The sequence below is a fragment of the Dryobates pubescens genome, chromosome 41 (genome assembly GCF_014839835.1).
Source record: "Dryobates pubescens isolate bDryPub1 chromosome 41, bDryPub1.pri, whole genome shotgun sequence".
Taxonomy (NCBI): Eukaryota; Metazoa; Chordata; class Aves; order Piciformes; family Picidae; genus Dryobates; species Dryobates pubescens.
This window is the reverse complement of record NC_071652.1, coordinates 629,086-646,100: the sequence shown is the minus strand read 5'-3', so window position 1 is coordinate 646,100 and position 17,015 is coordinate 629,086. Positions and strand designations below refer to the sequence as shown.

Here is a 17,015-nt window from a genome sequence, read left to right as displayed (position 1 = left end):
CAACCTGGACCCAGCTGGCTGCTTGCCAGGCACTGGCACAGGCTGCCCAGGGAGGTGGTGGAGTCCCCAGCCCTGGAGGTGTTCAAGGAAGGTGTAGACATGACACAGTTTGGTGGCCATGGTTGTACACGATGATCTTAGAGGTCTCCTTCATGATTCTAGGAGCCTCTGAGCCTGGGAGTCTCTGATCCTGCTGCATCCTGCTGCTGGTGGTGTGCGTGGGGCTGGGTGGGTGGTGGATGCCCAGCTGGAGGGCCCAAGCTTTTGCCTGGTGTATGGCTGGATGCCAGCAGGTTTGCAACCCCTGGGATCAGGCTGGAGTTGCACCCTGCCTGGAAGCCCACCCCTGCTGGGAGCCCACCACCCTCCCCAGACGCTGGGGTCTTCTACCATGGTCCCTGACTACCTACCACCACCCCACAGGCACCACCGTGCACAGAGAAACCCGAGCCTGCCGCGGGTTGTCCCTGCTCGCAGGGACCCGTCCCGGTGTTGCAATCCCAGGGAACCATTCCTCAGGTGAGCCCCAGCCTGGGAACGCCCTGGGAACGTCAAGGAGGGGTGGGAGCCTCTTTAAAAGGCCGCCTGGGCCCGGCGGGATGGGTGCGAGGTGAAGAGACAGAGGCTGCAAATCAGCTCCCACTGCCTGTGCTGCCGCACAGACGGACACAGCAGGACCCCCGGACGGAGCCAGGTGAGGCTCCGAGCTGGGGCTGGGAACCTCGGCGCTGAGCTGGGACCCTTGGGGGGAAAGGATCAGCCAGGAGCAGCCCTGGGACCTGCTGATGCAGGTCGGGTGGTGGAAAACCCCTGAGCCCTTCGGCAGCGCCGTGCGTGGGGCTGGGGCAGAGGGAGGGGGGTGGCTGGATCCATGGGGGGCACTGAGGGCGGCCATGGGGGGCACTGAGGGGTGTGCCACAGGCCTGGCAAAGGGCCGTTGCACTCCTGCTTGGCCCGCGGTGATGCCAGGGCCGTGGGCAGGAAGCTCTGGGGCTGTGCCCAGTTGCAGGTCCTGGCTCTGGGCACTGGGTGGTGAGGAAGGCGATGGAGAGGGAGCAGAGCTGCCAGCGAGCTCCATCCTGCCCATCCCAGCGCCCAGCCCTGCCGGCAGCCCCGCGTCCCACTGCAGGCACAATGTTGCCGTGCCTGGGGCTGGCCCTGGGGACACCTGGCGGGGCCCAGGCGGCAGCAGGTCCCTGCCGCGCTGCCACAGCCTGCGCCGTGAGTCAGCGGCCAAGCAGCAGCCACCGTGCCCCGAGGATGGGCTGGGTGCTGGTGGAGGGCACTGGTGGGTGCATCCCATGTGGGGTGGGTGCAAGGGGAGGATGCCAGGTGGGTGCTTTTGCCTGGGTGCTGCTGGTTACCAGGTTTTTGGTAATTAATGGCCTGGGAGGAGGAAGGGCTGGAGCTGGAGGTCTCTGCTGGGCAGCTCTCATGGTGCTGTGCCCCAGCAGTGCCACCCTGGTGCCCAGCATCCTGCTGACTGGGGACAGTCCCCAGCTCTGGGATGAGGTGGCCCTGGGCTGTGGCAGAGCAAAGGCTCCCACAGGGACAGAGCTGGCCTGGGGCTGGCACCTGGCCACGCTGAGGCACAGGGAGAAGAGCACAAAAGTGTGGAGAGCCCGAGGCTGAGCCTCCTGCCTCTTGTCACCACCCTGACGTGCCAACATCCTCGGCTCCAGAGCCGAGCTGGGGAGGATCAGTGCGAAAGGAGAGGGGACAGCAGCCAGGCCTGGGGCACCAGGCAGGTCCTGCCAGCTCCCGGGGAGCAGCCCTGACGCAGACAACCTCCTGGATGATGCCTCCAGAGTGGGCACTGTGCTGGGCCACCCTTCTGGGTTCCAAACCTGGCACCCCAGTGGCTTGCTCCAAGGGCCGGCACCGAAGCTGGCATGAGCAGGGCCCTGTGACCCGCCAGGGAGGGACTGCCCCAGCTGTCCCTGCTCCCAGCCCCTGGTGGGGCAGGAAGGAGCCAAGGCCGGACAAGGTGACGCCGTTTCCGTCCCTGCCTGCCTGCATCCTGCCCGGGTCGCTAATGCTGGCCCTGGGACAGGGACCTGCGCCCATTCCTAAGGAGAGTCCTGGCTTGGGGCAGCCTCGAGGGCTGTGGAGAGCGGAGAGGGACCCCGGACATCAGGCAGAGAGGCAGGACTGGAGCCTGGGATGGGAGGGATGCCCTCGGCTGGGTTTGAGGGGGGCTCGGGCAGGTCCAGACCTGTCCCACCAGGGTGTTCCCGGAGCTGTGAAGCAAGAGGAGGGCCGGGCCGGTAATTCCTGCCCTCACCTCACCGCCGCTGCCGCGACTCCCAGCCCCATTCCTCCCTAATGAGCTCTGGGAACCGGCGGCTGCGGCCATGGCGCTGCGCAGCCCTGCGGCCTCAGCACCATAATTGTCTCCTCGGCCCACGCGTGGGGGTGGCCGCCCCGGGGGGGGACAGGTGGGGCCACGGTGTGGGGTGTGTGGGGCCACGGTGTGGGGCAGGTGGGGTGATGGTGTGGGGCGGGTGCTGCGCTGGAGCTGGTGGCACAGAGGAGTTGTGGTGGTCCTGAGAAGCAGTGTGGGGAGATGAGCACCCGACCTGTAGGCACCCTCGGACTTTGGCCTCTACAGGGGAGGCTGCTTCTTGCCTGGCCCAGGGGCTCGTAGCGACCCCCGGGCTGGTGGCAGTGGGGACCCCCTCGTCCCTGCCCTGCGTGGTGGCACCAGGAGCGCCGGCGGCAGGACCCCTGCCCTGCCTGCCGCCTCCCTGTCCTCCCCCCGCGGCCGCCTGGAGGGTCCCCACATCCCCCCCCTCCCTGATGCCCGTGCCCACAGGTGAGCGTGGGCAGGCATGGCCGAGTGCACGGAGCTGGAGTGGGCGGTGCAGGTGCTGGTGACCAACTTCGACAAGTACTCGAGCCGCCGCTGCTGCTGCAAGAAGCCTCCCCGCATCAGCAAGAAGGATTTCCGCAAGATGCTGAGCTGTGAGCTCAACCACATGCTGACGGTGAGCCCGGGGAGGGGCGGCAGGGACCTCGCAATTCCATGGGGGGTGGTCTTCCTCCCCAGCCTCCCCCTTCCCTTTCCCCGGCGCCGGTGCCAGCCGCTGCGCTCTGTGCCCGCAGGACACCGGGAACCGCCGCGCCGCCGACAAACTGATCTGCGACCTGGACGAGAACAAGGACGGAAGGATCAGCTTCGAGGAGTACTGGACCCTGATCGGGGGCATCGCCAGCCCCATCGCGCAGATCATTCGCCAGCAGGAGCAGAGCATTAAGCACACCAAGTAGCTGGCTCCAGCCGGACCCTCCCCAGGCTCAGCCCGCCCCGGGCTCGGCCTCTGCTTCTCCGCAGCCTCCTGCTTCTCACCCCTCCCGCTCCCGAGCCGCGGCTCGCCCCGGGGCACGCCGAGCTCCCGCGGCTCCGCTAACTGAGCCGCACCGGGCTGCGATCGATCGGGGCGGGAAGACCCCAGGGGTGGGAGGTTTGAGGCCACCACGGCCTCGGGGTGCTCCTCCTTGCCCCACGCCATGCCACCCCTGCCCTCGTCTGCTTCCCCCAGCCCTGACCTTGCCGGGCTGCCGGGTAAGAAGCAAAGGGCGATGCTGCCCCTCACCCAGGACACGAATCCCCTCTGTTCTCAGACCCTGAGGCCGCAGCCCCGCTGGCAGAAACCCATCACAACCAGGACCTCCTCTACCCTTGGACCCCCTCCTCACAGCCAGGGGTCTTCCCTTGCCCCTGCCCAAGCTGGTGAAGTCTTTGCCCTGCCTCGGGGAGCGGCGGCGCCGGGCAGCACCGTCCGTGGTTATTTATTGCAGCAATAAAGTTTGGAGGAGCAGAGGCTTCGCTGAGGCTTCGCCTTCCTGGGGCTGCCCCACAGCACGCACACGCCCAGGGAATATGGGGGGCCGAGGGAGGAGGTCACCCTGTCCCCCCCTCACCCAAGAAGCCAGGGCAAGCCCAGGGGCTGGTCACAACGCCCAGCCCGGCCCTCTGGCCTCGCAGGGACGTCCCGGAGGCTGCTGGAGCTACCACGAGATGTCAGCAGACACCGCAGCCTCCCCGCAGCCTCCCCGCAGTCCGGGGCGTGGGCGCTGCTGCCACACATCCTGGGCGGTCCTCTCCCTGTCCCCACGGAGGGATAGGAAGATCCTGGCTCTATGTCCTTGCACCACAAGGTCACCCCAGCCCCAACTGGGCCATCTCGGGGGACCCCAGCTCCTGTGCTGCACCTCAGCATGTTCCACGTCCCCCACTCGGGATGGATAGGAGCAGCACCGTGTGCCCTGTGTGCCGGGACCCCTGGCAGCGCCCAGTGCCACCCACGGCGCTGGCCAGAGCCCAGACTGGCAGCCCAGAGCCTGCTGGGGATTTTCCACTGGGAGGGGCCCTGGCCCTGGGCCTCTGAGTGTGGTGATGGCACCCCCGGGACCCCCGACCCTGTGGCAGAGGGGATGCCAGCGCCTTGGAGTCAGGACCCCCAACCCCATCCTGCCAGACCCCCTGGCTGACCCTGCTGAGCATCTCCGGCTCCTGCCTGGCCCCTGCCCAGCTGCGGTGCTGGGGGGATCTGGGCAAAGTGGGGGTGCCCCGTGGGAGCTGGGGGAGCTGGGCAGGGCTGTGGCTGAGTCAGGCTGGTGGAATCCTGCCGTGGGCAGGGCTGGTGACTCACAGGCTGCGAGTGGAGCTCGGCTGGGTGCTCGCACGGGATCCCTGCAGCCCGCTGGCATCCGGAGTCCCAGGATCCCCTGTGGCCAGAAGGGATCCTCAGGGTGAGGGGCAGCCAGCCCCCAGCATCGCGTTTCTGGATGAGGATTGGCTGCAGGGCATGGAAACGACTCAGGATGTCCTCCCTCTGCCTTGCTCAGGCTTCCCCTCCGAGCAGTCGCGGTCCCCACGCCTGTGCTGTGACATTTGTCCTACCCTGGAGCTTCCTGGAGCAAATGTGGCTCCGTGAGGAACCTGGGGGGCACAGGAGGGGCTGCTGCTGGTGGCTCATGTGCTCAGGAGCTTGGCAGCTGCAGCCCTGCGTGCTCCTGGCAGGACCCTGGGGGCGTTTTGCATGGCACCATGTGGCAGGCGGGGAGGGGGATGTGGGACAGGGGTGGGGCTGCCAGGATCTGCAGCTGCCCCTGGTTTAAGGAGCTCAAAGCCATGCTCCAGGCACCCTGTGCCAGCTGCTAACCCAGCCCTGGTGATGCCCCAGCCTCGGGGTCCCATGTGGCATGCCCCAAATCTGTTCCCCAAGGTCCCCTCCAGCCCAGCTCTGGGAGGAGGAGGAGGAGGAGACCCTTCCTCTGCAGTCCCCAGGGGTCAGTTGTCTTCCAGATGCTCCTGGCCAAGCCACCTCGGGCTGCACCTGCTGAGGATTTCCCTTCCCAAGCACAGAGGCTGTGGTGGGTGGATGCCAACACAAACATCTCAGAGGGGCTCGGGGGAAATCCTCCCCAGGAGCAACCTCCTGCCCCGGTGGCCACCACCTGGAGCAAGCCCTGGCCTCCAGCAGTGCCACCTCCCAGGAGAGCTGTGGGACACCTTGCTGGGGAGGTGCCAGCGGGGTCACCTTCAGGCCATGGGCTGAGGCTTGATGCTGCCTGCTGGGGCCATGAGCCTCGGTGCAGAGCACTGGAGTGGGACCACCAGGACCACCCAGCAGGCTGGGTGAGGGGTTAGGGGGGGTGTGTGTGAGCTGGTGACCAGCTCTGGGGAGCCCCAAAGGGTGCTCCAACCCTTCCCAATCCCTGCACCCATCCCTCCACTTCTGTTTTGGTCCCCAGTAAGCCCAGCAGCACCCAGCCCCCGGCCCTGCTAATGAGATCTCACGGCTCGTTAGGCAAAAATGAGGCGAGGGCGAAACCGCTGCCTGGAGCTGCTGGGAGAGCCCCGGGGCGAGGGGCAGCGTGGGGCAGCTCTGGCACTGCCCCCCCCTGCGTGGGCTATAAATGCCCCTCGAGCTCCTGCTGCAGCACCAGCTCCTGGCTCCTGCCCGACCTGTGCCCGGTGAGTCTCTGCTCCTCTTCCTCCCCTTCCTCCCCTTCCTCCTGCAGCTGCAGGCCACCCCACTGCACCCCAAACCCCTCCCCGGGGAGGCACAGGGGTTGCAGTTCCCCCTCTGAAGCCTTTGGGCAGGGTGGTGGAGGTGGTGGGGACACAGCCCCCCCCGTGTTGGCAGCCCTGACCCCCTCCCCGCTGCTCTCCTCCGCGGGCACAGGAGGCTGGCATGGCGTGCCCCCTGGAGCAGGCGATGGCTGTGATGGTCTCCATCTTCCACAAGTACTCTGGGAAGGAAGGGGACAAGTACAAGCTGAGCAAGGCTGAGCTGAAGGAGCTGCTGAACAAGGAGCTGCCTATCTTTGGGAGCGTGAGTGCCCGTGGGGGAGGGCCCCTGCAGGTGCCCAGGCCCTGGCAGGAGGTGTGGCAGGGTCTGGAGCAAAGCAAGTGGCAGTCTGCCAAGGGTGGTCTTTGGCTTTCCCCACAGCGTCCACACTGAGCTCAGGCTCTCTCCCCACACGTGGGGAGATGCCCAGGCTGCCCAGGGAGGTGGTGCAGTGCCCATCCCTGGAGGTGGAAGCATCCCCTGGGCACCACATCTCACCATGGGCAGACCTCAGGCTCCAGGGCAAGCCCTGGGAAGAAGGAGGGAGGAGGCCAGGAGGACCTGAGCTGGAGCAGGGTCAGACCAAAAGGAAACTTAACTTTCCTCCAGCCGCTGAACTGTTTGGACTGGTGATGGAGATCCTCCACCAGCTGCCATTTCTGACTTCCCCTTTTGGCTTGTGGTTTGAGCTGGGAGGGGAAATCTTCTCAGCCCAATCTTTTGGTGACTCAGAGGCTGTTGCTGTAGCTGTGCCAGCATGCCCCAGACCAGGGGCAAGGCAGCTGCCTCCCCACAGGCCACCTCCTTCCGAAGGCAAGGAGCAAACCTCCCCTGCTCAGGAGCAAACCCTGCTCCCAGGCAGGGCAGGGAGCCCAGGCTCCATCCCTCCCTCCTCCTGCATTGAGGAGGGGCTTGGGCTCTTCTGTCAAGCATTAAGGGGAACAAGACAAAAGGAAACAGCCTCAGGATGCTCCAGGGGAGGTTCAGGTTGGCCATGAGGAACAATTTCTGTCCTGACAGAGTGAGCAGGGACTGGCCCAGGCTGCCCAAGGGAGGTGGTGGAGTCCCCATCCCTGGAGGTGTTCAAGAGCCCTGTGGCCATGGCTCCTGGGGACAGGGTCTGGTGGTGCTGGGTTGAGATGTTGGACTGGATGATCCCAGGGGGCTTCTCCAACCTTGCTGACTCTGTAAGAGGGGCTGGAGGGGGAGGCACTTTGCTTCTCTGTGCACCTCAAAGCCTCTCTCATCCCCCTCCCCCCTCCCCCCAGAAACAAATGGATGAGGCAGAGTTCAGGAGGCTCATGAACGACCTGGACCACGACAAGGACAGTGAGGTGGACTTCAAGGAGTATGTTTGCTTCCTGGCCTGCATCACCATGGGCTTCAATGAGTTCTTCAAGGATGCCCACAGCAAGCAGCCACGCAAGAAGTGACCTCCCCCTGGCCTGGCCTGCAGCATCCCCAAGGGGCTTTCAATAAAAGGCTTCCAGAGGCTGGGTGTGCAGAGCAGGCTTGGTGTGCAGAGCAGGGGGGCCAGCGTGGGGGGGTGGGAAGGGACCTCTGCAGATCACCTCCTCCAAGCCAGGCCCTGCTCCAGCAGAGCACTCACATTGCTCAGCTCCCCTCTGGGGCTGCTCTTCTCCAGGCTCTCAGCCCCAGGGCTCTCAGCCTTCGCTCCTCACTGAGCTGCTCCAGGCCCCTCAGCACCTTCCCAGCCTCCACTCCTCACTGAGCTGCTCCAGGCTCTCAGCCCCAGGGCTCTCAGCCTTCGCTCCTCACTGAGCTGCTCCAGTCTCCTCAGCACCTTCCCAGCCTCCACTCCTCACTGAGCTGCTCCAGGCCCCTCAGCACCTTCCCAGCCTCCACTCCTCACTGAGCTGCTCCAGGCCCCTCAGCACCTTCCCAGCCTCCACTCCTCACTGAGCTGCTCCAGGCCCCTCAGCACCTTCCCAGCCTCCACTCCTCACTGAGCTGCTCCAGGCCCCTCAGCACCTTCCCAGCCTCCACTCCCAGTCCTGCTTCAGGAGGTTGTTCTTCCCCCGGGGGCAGGACCCTTCATGAGGTTCCTCTCCCCAGCTCTTCAGCCTGGCCAGGCCTGGCTGGGTGTCCGTGGGCAGCTCCTGAGGTGACTCAGAGCTTCCTGCAGCTCCCTGGGATTTTCCATGCTGCAGCTCAGCCCCTCAGGCATTTGGTTTTTTTGGGAAAAGCCTGAGCAAAACAACTCAGAGCTGCCTCGGAGCAACCTTCTCAGACATCCCCACCCCCACCCCAAAGCATCCTTGCTGGCTCAGGAGAGGTCCTGGGCGTGCTCAGCTCGGAGCAGAGCAGCTTCCAGCCCTGGTGGCTCAGATAATGGTTGGGCTCAGAGGTCTGGAAACTCTTCACCAACCAAAATGATTTCCATGGTTCTGTGATTCCCTGAGCCCAGCTCAGCTCCTGGGTTGCCAGAAGCTGCCCAGGGCAATGGGTTGGGTTTTGGGGAGGGAAGAGCTGGTCTGGAGGAACCAGGGCAGCAAGGTGCCAGGGCCTGTGCAGGGCACAGATGCCACAATCACAGAATCAAGGCTTGGAAGGGACCTCCAGAGATCACCCAGTCCAACCCCCCCTGCCAGAGCAGGACCACCCAGGGCAGGTCACACACAGGAACACATCCAGGTGGGCTTTGAGAGCCTCCAGAGAGGACTCCACAGCCTCTGTGGGCAGCCTGCTCCCCACCCCTAGCCCCCCCCTCCCCCCAAGGAGAGCTGTTCCTGAGCAGCCAAGAGGAGACCCTCAGCCCCCTTGGGATGTGGACAAACCCATCCTGGGAGGGCTGCACTGGGAGTCAGCCTGAGCCCTCCAGGAGCTGTGGGGGCTGCAGTTTCCTGCTCCTGTCAGCCCGTGCCCAGCCCCAGCTACGGCAGCTCCCTGCAGGTCTGGGCTGGTCTGCAGCTGCTCTCCAGCTTTCCCCAGCGGCCTCAAAACCCTGGAGAACCTCCTCCAGGTCCAGAAAGCCTTTAACAGAGCTTCTGAATCGTTGTTTTGGCAGAGCAGACCCCGTCCCCAAGCCCCCAGCTCTTTCCAGCGTCTCCCAGCTTCGCTCTGCCTCTTCCCAGGGCTTTTCTCAAGGGCTTCTGCCCCCTCCCAGAGCTGACAGGCAGAGGAACCTCAGCCCTGGGGCTTCCTCTTGCCAGGATGGTCCTCAAAGAACTCCTCAGCCTGCTCAGATGCTCGGTGGGCTTTGGAGAAGTTTTGCACCCCCAGGAGCAACCTGGACCTGCCAGCAGGGCTTCACCCCTTGGGTTTCTCTCTCTGCTCCCTGCAGCAGCAGCAGCAGCAGCAGCAGCAGCGACCTTCGTCCCGAGGGGTCCCAGCCGGGCTTGGGGACGCTTGGGGTTTGTCACCGTGGCGGAGACCCAGCCCCGGGGCAGCTTCCAGCTCCTGGCTCTGCCCTGCAAGCTCTGCCACGTGCCTGGGGCACAGCAGCTCCGTTACACAACGGAGCCCTGTGGCACGCAGCCCTGGGCCGGGACGCGGAAACGCTCCGAGCTGGGCTAAAAACGGACAAAAAGCCTCACCCAGTCCCAGCCCCAACCCCCACCCCCCCCCGACAAAGCCCTGGACAGGCTCCGCTCGGGTTCGCATGGCTCCAGGGGATGCTGCCAACCCCCTGGCGTGTGGCGCGGGGAGCGTGGGATGCGCTGCCCACCGCTGCCCCTTGCTTCATCGCTCGTCCCTAAGGCTTCTCCTCCACCCCGACCCTCCCGGCCCAGCCCCTGGAGCCACAGTTTGCTCTTTCTGACCCAACCCAGCCGCTCCCGGCAGCGCGGGAGGCTGGTTTGGGGAGGGTTGGGGCTGCGCCCAGGCTTTGCCAGCCAATGTCCCGGCAGCAGCCGGAGCAGCGCCGGTGCCTCCCCACCAGCGCAGGGCTATAAATCCCTGCGCCGGGCGCCGCTCGCCTCCCGCCCTCCACCTCCGGTTGTCTGCTTTGAGCTGTCGGTGAGTTCCTGCTTTTTATTTCCTGCTCTTCCCCCTCGGCCCTCCTGCTCCTCCAGATGCCCTCCAGATGTTGCCCTGTCCCGCGGTGGGGCTCTTCTGGAGCTGACCTCAAAGGCTCCGTTTCATATCCAGGGGGTGGGAAGCGCCAGTGCCCCTGCCCTGCCCATGCCCCTGCCCTGCCCTTGCTCCTGCCCCGCCTGTGCCCCTGCCCGTGCCCCTTCCCTGCCTGTGTCCCTGCCCTGCCTGTACCCCTGCCCTGCTTGGCCCGGGTGGGAGCAGGCTGCTGCCTCCCCCCACCACATTCTCCCCTCCAGCAGTGCCCAAGCTGGCTGCCAGGGGGAGTCAGGCAGGAGATGGTGACTCAGCCCAGTGCATGCCCAGTGGGGCACTGGAGCAGCCTGCGCGGGCCGGGGGAGTCCCTCAGATCCTGGCATGGGGGTGTCTGGGGACACCAAGCTCTGCTCTCACCCCTGTGCCCTCGGTGCCTCCAGGCTTGTTGGCATCCCCCATGGCATCTCCCCTGGAGCAGTGTCTGGCCGTGATGGTCTCCACCTTCCACAAGTACTCCGGGAAGGAGGGGGATAAGTACAAGCTCAGCAAGCAGGAGCTGAAGGAGCTGCTGACGAAGGAGCTGCCCAGCTTCAGTGTAAGTGTGGGGCAGGGGGGGGCAGTGCTGACACGGGGCGGGGGGGGGGGGGGGGGGTGTGCAGCTCTCGGTGAAACCCCAACTGAACCTCCCTCCCCCCTTTGCCCCGGGCAGAGCCAGGCCAGCGAGGGCAGCCTGCAGAAGCTGATGAGCAACCTGGACGCCGACAGCGACAGCGAGGTGGACTTCCAGGAGTACGTCACCTTCCTGGCCTGCATGGCCATGATGTGCAACGACTTCTTCCTGGACTACCCTGACAAGATGCCACGCAAGAAGTAACCCCCGGGGCACGGTCCCCAGGCTGCCCTGCCGCTCCCCTGCCCCTCCCAGTCTCGTCCCGACGCCCTCTTAATAATAAAGGTTGCTTTATACCAAGGCTTCTGCCCTGAGTGCCGGCGGAGGTTTGGTGCCCCGGGGGCAGGGATGCTGCCGCGCTGGGGCAGACCTCAGCTCCTTCCACGCTGCAGCTGTGGGATGAAGGCTGGTCCGGACCGCGTCTGAGGAAGACGTTTTTTGATGCTGAAGGTGGTGAGAGCCCAGAGAGGTGGGAGATGCCCCACGGCTGGCACCAGCCCAGCTCAGGGTGCTCGGGGCTGAGAGCAGCCTGCTCCGGCTGGGGGTGACCCTGCCGGCTGCAGGGCTTGGACTGGATGAGCTCTGGAGGTTCCTTCCCCCCACCCCAGCCTGGCACTCAGTGACTCTGCTCCGGCTGGGGGTGACCCTGCTGGCTGCAGGGCTTGGACTGGATGAGCTCTGGAGGTTCCTTCCCCCCACCCCAGCCTGGCACTCTGTGACTCTGCTCCGGCTGGGGGTGACCCTGCTGGCTGCAGGGCTTGGACTGGATGAGCTCTGGAGGTTCCTTCCCCCCACCCCAGCCTGGCACTCAGTGACTCTGCTCCGGCTGGGGGTGACCCTGCTGGCTGCAGGGCTTGGACTGGATGAGCTCTGGAGGTTCCTTCCCCCCACCCCAGCCTGGCACTCTGTGACTCTGCTCCGGCTGGGGGTGACCCTGCTGGCTGCAGGGCTTGGACTGGATGAGCTCTGGAGGTTCCTTCCCCCCACCCTAGCCTGGCACTCAGTGACTCTCTGATGCCTCCCAGTCTGGAACTTGCCCTGCAGCGATGTGGGCACTGTGCTCCCTCAGCCCTCAAAAAGCCCCCATGGGGCTGGCCTCCACCCTGCACCTTTGGATGACTCAGTGCTGAGCTGTGCCCAGCAGTACCGTGCCCAGCACCGTGCCCAGCAGCATCATGCCCAGCAGCACTGTGCCTGGCAGCACCATGCCGGGTAGAACCATGCCTGGCAGCACCATGCCTGGCAGCACTGTGCCCTGCAGCACCATGCCCTGCAGCACCATGCCTGGCAGCCCCATGCTTGGCAGCACCATGCCTGGCAGCCCCATGCTTGGCAGCACCATGCCCTGCAGCCCCAACCACCTCTGTGTGGCCACAGAAGGCAGCACAGCCCCGTGGCTGCCCTTGGCCATGGGGCTGATGCCAGCAACCCGTGGCAGTGTGGGCTGCCATGGCACAACAGCCAGGCCCCAAGGCAGGGCTTGTGCCAGGAGCTCCTCCTGTGTGGGCACCTGGCTCCTGTGGCAGGCTGGGCAGCAGATGGCAGCACGGGGTGGCAGCAGGGTTGGCAGCAGGGGTGGCACATCCCAGTGCTCCGTGCTGGCACCAGGGCTCTCCAGTGGCTCTCTCAGTGTGCAGAAGGGGATGGAGGCAGCCTCAGGCAGCTGGCCCCGAGCTGGGTGGGATCTTGGTCTGCTGCAGAGGGTCCTGGCCAGGCCAAGACCACTTGGAGGAGGTTCACCAAGTGCTGGGTCCTGCCCTTGGGCTCACACCAACCCCATGGAGGCTGCAGGCTGGGGGAAGTGGCTGCAGAGGGAAAGGACCTGGGGGGTTGGTGCCAGCGGCCAGAGATGAGCCAGGGGGTGCCCAGGGCTCCTCCAGCCTCAGCCATTCCCTGGTTCTGCCAGCACCCACAGGTGCCTGGCTGCCCCATGGCACACAGGTGTCTCCCCCCAGGTGCCCATGTGGCACAGGCTCCCACATGTCCCAGCAGGTCTCTCTGGGGTGCCCCCAATGCCCTGCTCTGCCCCTTCCCAGCTGGGATGCACCCAGCTGAACCCAGCCCAGGAGCTGCCCCCAGCCCAGGAGCTGCCTGCAGGCCAGGAGCTGCCTGCAGCCCAGGAACTGCCTCCAGCCCAGGATCTGCCCCCAGCCCATGCCCTGCCTGCAGCCCAGGAGCTGCCCCCAGCCCATGCCCTGCCTGCAGCCCAGGATCTGCCCCCAGCCCATGCCCTGCCTGCAGCCCAGGAACTGCCTCCAGCCCAGGAGCTGCCCCCAGCCCATGCCCTGCCTGCAGCCCAGGATCTGCCCCCAGCCCATGCCCTGCCTGCAGCCCAGGAGCTGCCTGCAGGCCAGGAGCTGCCCCCAGCCCAGGAGCTGCCTGCAGGCCAGGAGCTGCCCCCAGCCCAGGATCTGCCCCCAGCCCAGAAGCTGCCTGCAGCCCAGGACCTACCTTCAGCCCAGGACCTGCCTCCAGCCCAGGACCTGCCTCTTCCTTGCACTCTTTTGTAATTTAGGTTTTTACTGGCACCATTTCCTCCCCCTCCTGGGTGAGGAGGTTGATGAGCACAAGTTTCACCACCTCTGTCCTCATCTCCTCAAAGTCTTAGCAGCTTAATGAGCTTTGTGCCCTCCCAGTGTCACCAGCTTTGCACCTGGGTGAAAGGGCACAGGCTCCATGCCAGCCCCTCCAGACCCTTTGTCCCCCAAGACATGCAGGGTTTAGCATCCCCCACCGTGGGCATCCTTGGGCACAGGCTCCTCAAGACACAAGGTTTAGTAGCCCCCCAGACATGGGCACCCTTGGCACAGGCTCCTCAAGACAAGGTTTAGTAGCCCCCCCGACATGGGCACCCTTGGCACAGGCTCCTCAAGACACAAGGTTTAGCAGCCCCCCAGACATGGGCACCCTTGGCACAGGCTCCTCAAGACAAGGTTTAGTAGCCCCCCGTGGGCACCCTTGGGCACAGGCTCTCCTCTCCAGTCCCTCCACAAGCAGGGTCCAGCAGCCCATGCCAGGCACTGGGGCACTGTTGGGAGCTTCTGCCTGTGGCACTGGGCCAGGGCAGTGGCTTCTGGTGCCCTCTGTTCTCCTGGGGCAGCAATTAGGGCTGCCAGGAAAGGTCTCCTCCTCAGCCTGGCTCACAGGTTCCCAGCACCCTGCCCTGCCCGGGTTGGTGTCACCTCCCTTGGCACCCTGCTAGGGAAGGGTGCAGCAGGGATGGTGCTGATGGAGAGGTGGCTGGGGGGGGCACTGCCTGGGGGGCAGCAGCAGGGGGGGGAGGTGTGTGGGGGGGCAGGCAGCATCCCTTGGGCAGGCTCGGCCCTGGCAGGGCAGGCACAGGGGTGGGGAACCACAACCTCCCCCCCTGCAGAGCCCCTGGAGACCCTTCCCAGCTCCTTTTGGATGAGCTGCAGGAACTCCACTTCCACCTCACCTCTTCCATCATTGTGCTCCCTCCCTGGAGCGGTTCAGGACCAGGCTGGATGAGGCCTTGGGCAGCCTGGGCTAGGGGGGGATGGGGAGAGAGCTATCCCTGGCTCATGGCAGGGCGTTGGGACTGGATGAGCTTTGAGGTCCCTTCCAACCCACCCCACAAAGAGCTCCCACATTCTGCAGCCGTGCCCTGGCTCCTGGGGCAGGCCCTGAGCTGTCACCCACCCAAGATGCTGCTTCCTGGCGTGGTCTCTCTCGGTGTTTCCTTGTTTTGCCCCAGCGAGTCCCTGTCCCCTCCCTGGCCAGGAGTTCCCGGAGCCTGGGTGTGCAGCTCAGCCTTGCACAACTCCCGGCGGGGGTTGTCCCGGGCAAGGTGCGAGGCTGTCACAAAGCAGAGCCCCGGGAGGCTATAAAAGAGGCCTCCCCTCCAGCACAGCACCACTGCTGCTCGCTGTGCATCACCCTCCGCAGACGCCAGCCCCAGCACCGCTCCCTGGTAAGTGCCTGGCACCAGGCGCTGGCTGCAGGCTGCCTGCCGCTGGCAGTGCCACCGGGACCAGCCTGGCCCCGCGGCGGCGGAGGGGAGCTCCTGGGGGAGGGGGCGATCGTCCTCTGGCTCTGATGGGTCCTAATGCTTTGCTCCCTGTCCCTTCCCAGCACGATGAAGACCGACCTGGAGCTGGCCTTGGAGTGTGCCATCAACATCTACCACCAGTACGCCATCAGGAAGCCGATCGACGACTACCTGAGCAAGGCTGAGTTCTCCCAGCTGCTGAAGGACACAGCCCAGCCCTTCCTGCACGACACCACCCCGGTGAGAGCCCACCAGGGCCCCCCCAAACCCTCCCCCCCTCCCCCTCCCCGCAGCCTGGCCGAGTGCTGAGCTCCCCGGGGCGTGGGGATGGCCAAGAGCCTCCCGAAGAAGGGGAGGAGGGAGAGGGTCGCTGGGTGGGTGTGGGGGGGATCCTCCTGGAGCCCTGCAGTCCCTGCTGGGGGAGCCTGGCCCCGGCTGGTGCTTCAGGCTGACTCTGTCCCCTCTGTCCTGCTGCAGCCCAACATGACCGAGGATGCCTACATCCAGAAGCTCTTCAGCCAGGCTGACAGCAACCACGACGGACGCCTGAAGTTCACTGAGTTCCTGACCACCCTCAACCTTGCCCTTGTCGATGCCCACAACAGGTCCCACCAGGACCCAGGCCACGGCCACGACCATGGCCACAGCCACGGCCACGGCCACAGTCACGGTCCCCGTGCCTGAAGCTGTTCCAGGGGGGCTGCAAATCCAGGGCTGTGCTCCTCCAGCTCCCCCCTCCCTCTCTCCCTGTCCTTGCTGATGCCCACAACAGGTCCCATCAGGATCCTGGCCACGACCATGGCCACAGTCCCCATGCCTGAGGCTGTTCCAGGGGGGCTGCAACCCCAGGGCTCTGCTCCTCCAGCTCCCTCCTCCCTCTCTGCCTGTCCTCAAGCCCAGGAAACCTCTACCCAAAGCTTTGCCACCTGCCCATGGCACTGAAATAAAATGTCCTGCTTCAAGCATCTTCTGTCTCCTCTTCTGCCTGGCACCCACTGCCTGGGGGGGGTGTGGGGGTGGGTGGGTGCAGGGGGGGCTAGGGGGGCGGTGGGGGAGGGCAGGTGGCATGGGAAGGCCTCCCTCTGCTGCAGGACAAAGTGCTGCTGGTGCCAGCTGAGCAGCACAGGCAGGGTGGGCTCCATGTCCCCGAGAGAACTCAGACCCCAGAGTGCTCCAACTGCCTCCCCAAGGCTCTCCCCCAGCAGGGTGGCTGCCCCCAGCCCCCTGCCCCTCAGCAGAGGGGGAGGGGGGATTGGAGCCCCCTTCATGCTGGAAGGTTCCTGGGTTAGGAGCTCAGCTTCCTGCACCTCAGCTCAGGGCCCTCTGCAGGACCTGCCAAGGGTGAAGCACAGCCAGGGGCTGCTTGCCCAGGTGGCTACCAAGACCCAGCTCTGGAGCTAGGGGTGCAGCATCCTGGGGGGGGGTGCAGCATCCTGGGGGGTGTGCAGCCTCCTGGGGGGGGTGTAGCATCCTGGGGGGTGTGCAGCCTCCTGGGGGGGGTGTAGCATCCTGGGGGGTGTGCAGCATCCTGGGGGGGGTGCAGCATCCTGGGGGGTGTGCAGCATCCTGGGGGGGGTGCAGCATCCTGGGGGGGGGTGCAGCATCTTGGGGAGTGTGCAGCATCCTGGGGGGGGGGGTGCAGCATCCTGGGGGGTGTGCAGCATCCTGGGGGGGGGGGGTGCAGCATCTTGGGGGGTATGCAGCATCCTGGGGGGTGTGCAGCATCCTGGGGGGGGTGTAGCATCTTGGGGGGTATGCAGCATCCTGGGGGGGGTGTAGCATTTTGGGGGGGGTGCAGCATCTTGGGGGGGGTGCAGCATCCTGGGGGAGGTGGTGCATGCATTCTGGCTGGGGTGCAATGAGTTTCCAGCCCTCAGAGCTGCCAGTGCCTCCTAACCTGCAAGCCCCAACACAGCCCAGAGCAGGGCTGAGAGGCTGTGGAGAGCATGGGGCAGGAGGCAGTCACCCCACAGCACTTCTACCATGACCACAGGCTCCTGGGGGAGCAAACACGAGTGGAAAGGAGCTGCTGGGTCTGCCAGGGACTCAGCACTGAGTGGGAAACAAAACATCAGCTGAAAGCAGGAGCCTGACCCAGGCAGGGTGAGGCCTGGGGCTGTGAGTGGCTCTTTGTCCTCCCTGGCACAGCTGAGAGCTCTGCAGCTTCACAACTTCGCCACTGCCATTGGGAGGCTCTGCTGCCCCTCTGCTCCCTGCCCTGCTGAGG

At 65.6% G+C, this 17,015-nt stretch overlaps 4 protein-coding genes across 4 annotated transcripts; all 4 read left to right on the top strand.

Moving 5' to 3' along the window:
* Positions 1–589: 589 nt before the first annotated feature.
* S100A16 (S100 calcium binding protein A16) lies at positions 590–3,812 on the top strand. The gene is made up of 3 exons (XM_009906700.2): positions 590–694; positions 2,816–2,987; positions 3,106–3,812. Exons 2-3 carry the CDS (start codon positions 2,832–2,834, stop codon positions 3,268–3,270), a joined length of 321 nt encoding a protein of 106 aa, XP_009905002.1. The 5' UTR covers positions 590–694; positions 2,816–2,831; the 3' UTR covers positions 3,271–3,812.
* A 2,391-nt stretch (positions 3,813–6,203) lies between these two features.
* LOC104305792 (protein S100-A4) lies at positions 6,204–7,530 on the top strand. Its single transcript, XM_009906698.2, has 2 exons — positions 6,204–6,344; positions 7,349–7,530. Exons 1-2 carry the CDS (start codon positions 6,204–6,206, stop codon positions 7,511–7,513), a joined length of 306 nt encoding a protein of 101 aa, XP_009905000.1. The 3' UTR covers positions 7,514–7,530.
* A 2,150-nt stretch (positions 7,531–9,680) lies between these two features.
* On the top strand, positions 9,681–11,069 carry LOC104305793 (protein S100-A4). Its single transcript, XM_054177562.1, has 3 exons — positions 9,681–10,058; positions 10,550–10,704; positions 10,819–11,069. The coding sequence occupies exons 2-3, from the start codon at positions 10,567–10,569 to the stop codon at positions 10,981–10,983; spliced, it is 303 nt and encodes a 100-aa protein (XP_054033537.1). The 5' UTR covers positions 9,681–10,058; positions 10,550–10,566; the 3' UTR covers positions 10,984–11,069.
* Positions 11,070–14,643: 3,574 nt separating this feature from the next.
* Positions 14,644–15,472, top strand: LOC104305804 (protein S100-A12-like). The gene is made up of 3 exons (XM_009906711.2): positions 14,644–14,710; positions 14,872–15,028; positions 15,266–15,472. The coding sequence occupies exons 2-3, from the start codon at positions 14,876–14,878 to the stop codon at positions 15,470–15,472; spliced, it is 360 nt and encodes a 119-aa protein (XP_009905013.2). The 5' UTR covers positions 14,644–14,710; positions 14,872–14,875.
* The last annotated feature ends 1,543 nt before the right edge of the window (positions 15,473–17,015 follow it).

What these genes read in the sequence shown, in the direction of transcription:
- LOC104305804 (XM_009906711.2), top strand. Translation starts at nt 14,876, where the DNA reads ATGAAGACCGACCTGGAGCTGGCCTTGGAGTGTGCCATCAACATCTAC. An exon ending in TCCTGCACGACACCACCCCG is followed by an intron (nt 15,029 to 15,265) that starts GTGAGAGCCCAC and finishes GTCCTGCTGCAG; the next exon opens with CCCAACATGACCGAGGATGC.
- LOC104305793 (XM_054177562.1), top strand. Translation starts at nt 10,567, where the DNA reads ATGGCATCTCCCCTGGAGCAGTGTCTGGCCGTGATGGTCTCCACCTTC. An exon ending in AGGAGCTGCCCAGCTTCAGT is followed by an intron (nt 10,705 to 10,818) that starts GTAAGTGTGGGG and finishes TGCCCCGGGCAG; the next exon opens with AGCCAGGCCAGCGAGGGCAG.
- S100A16 (XM_009906700.2), top strand. Translation starts at nt 2,832, where the DNA reads ATGGCCGAGTGCACGGAGCTGGAGTGGGCGGTGCAGGTGCTGGTGACC. An exon ending in AGCTCAACCACATGCTGACG is followed by an intron (nt 2,988 to 3,105) that starts GTGAGCCCGGGG and finishes CTGTGCCCGCAG; the next exon opens with GACACCGGGAACCGCCGCGC.
- LOC104305792 (XM_009906698.2), top strand. Translation starts at nt 6,204, where the DNA reads ATGGCGTGCCCCCTGGAGCAGGCGATGGCTGTGATGGTCTCCATCTTC. An exon ending in AGCTGCCTATCTTTGGGAGC is followed by an intron (nt 6,345 to 7,348) that starts GTGAGTGCCCGT and finishes CCCTCCCCCCAG; the next exon opens with AAACAAATGGATGAGGCAGA.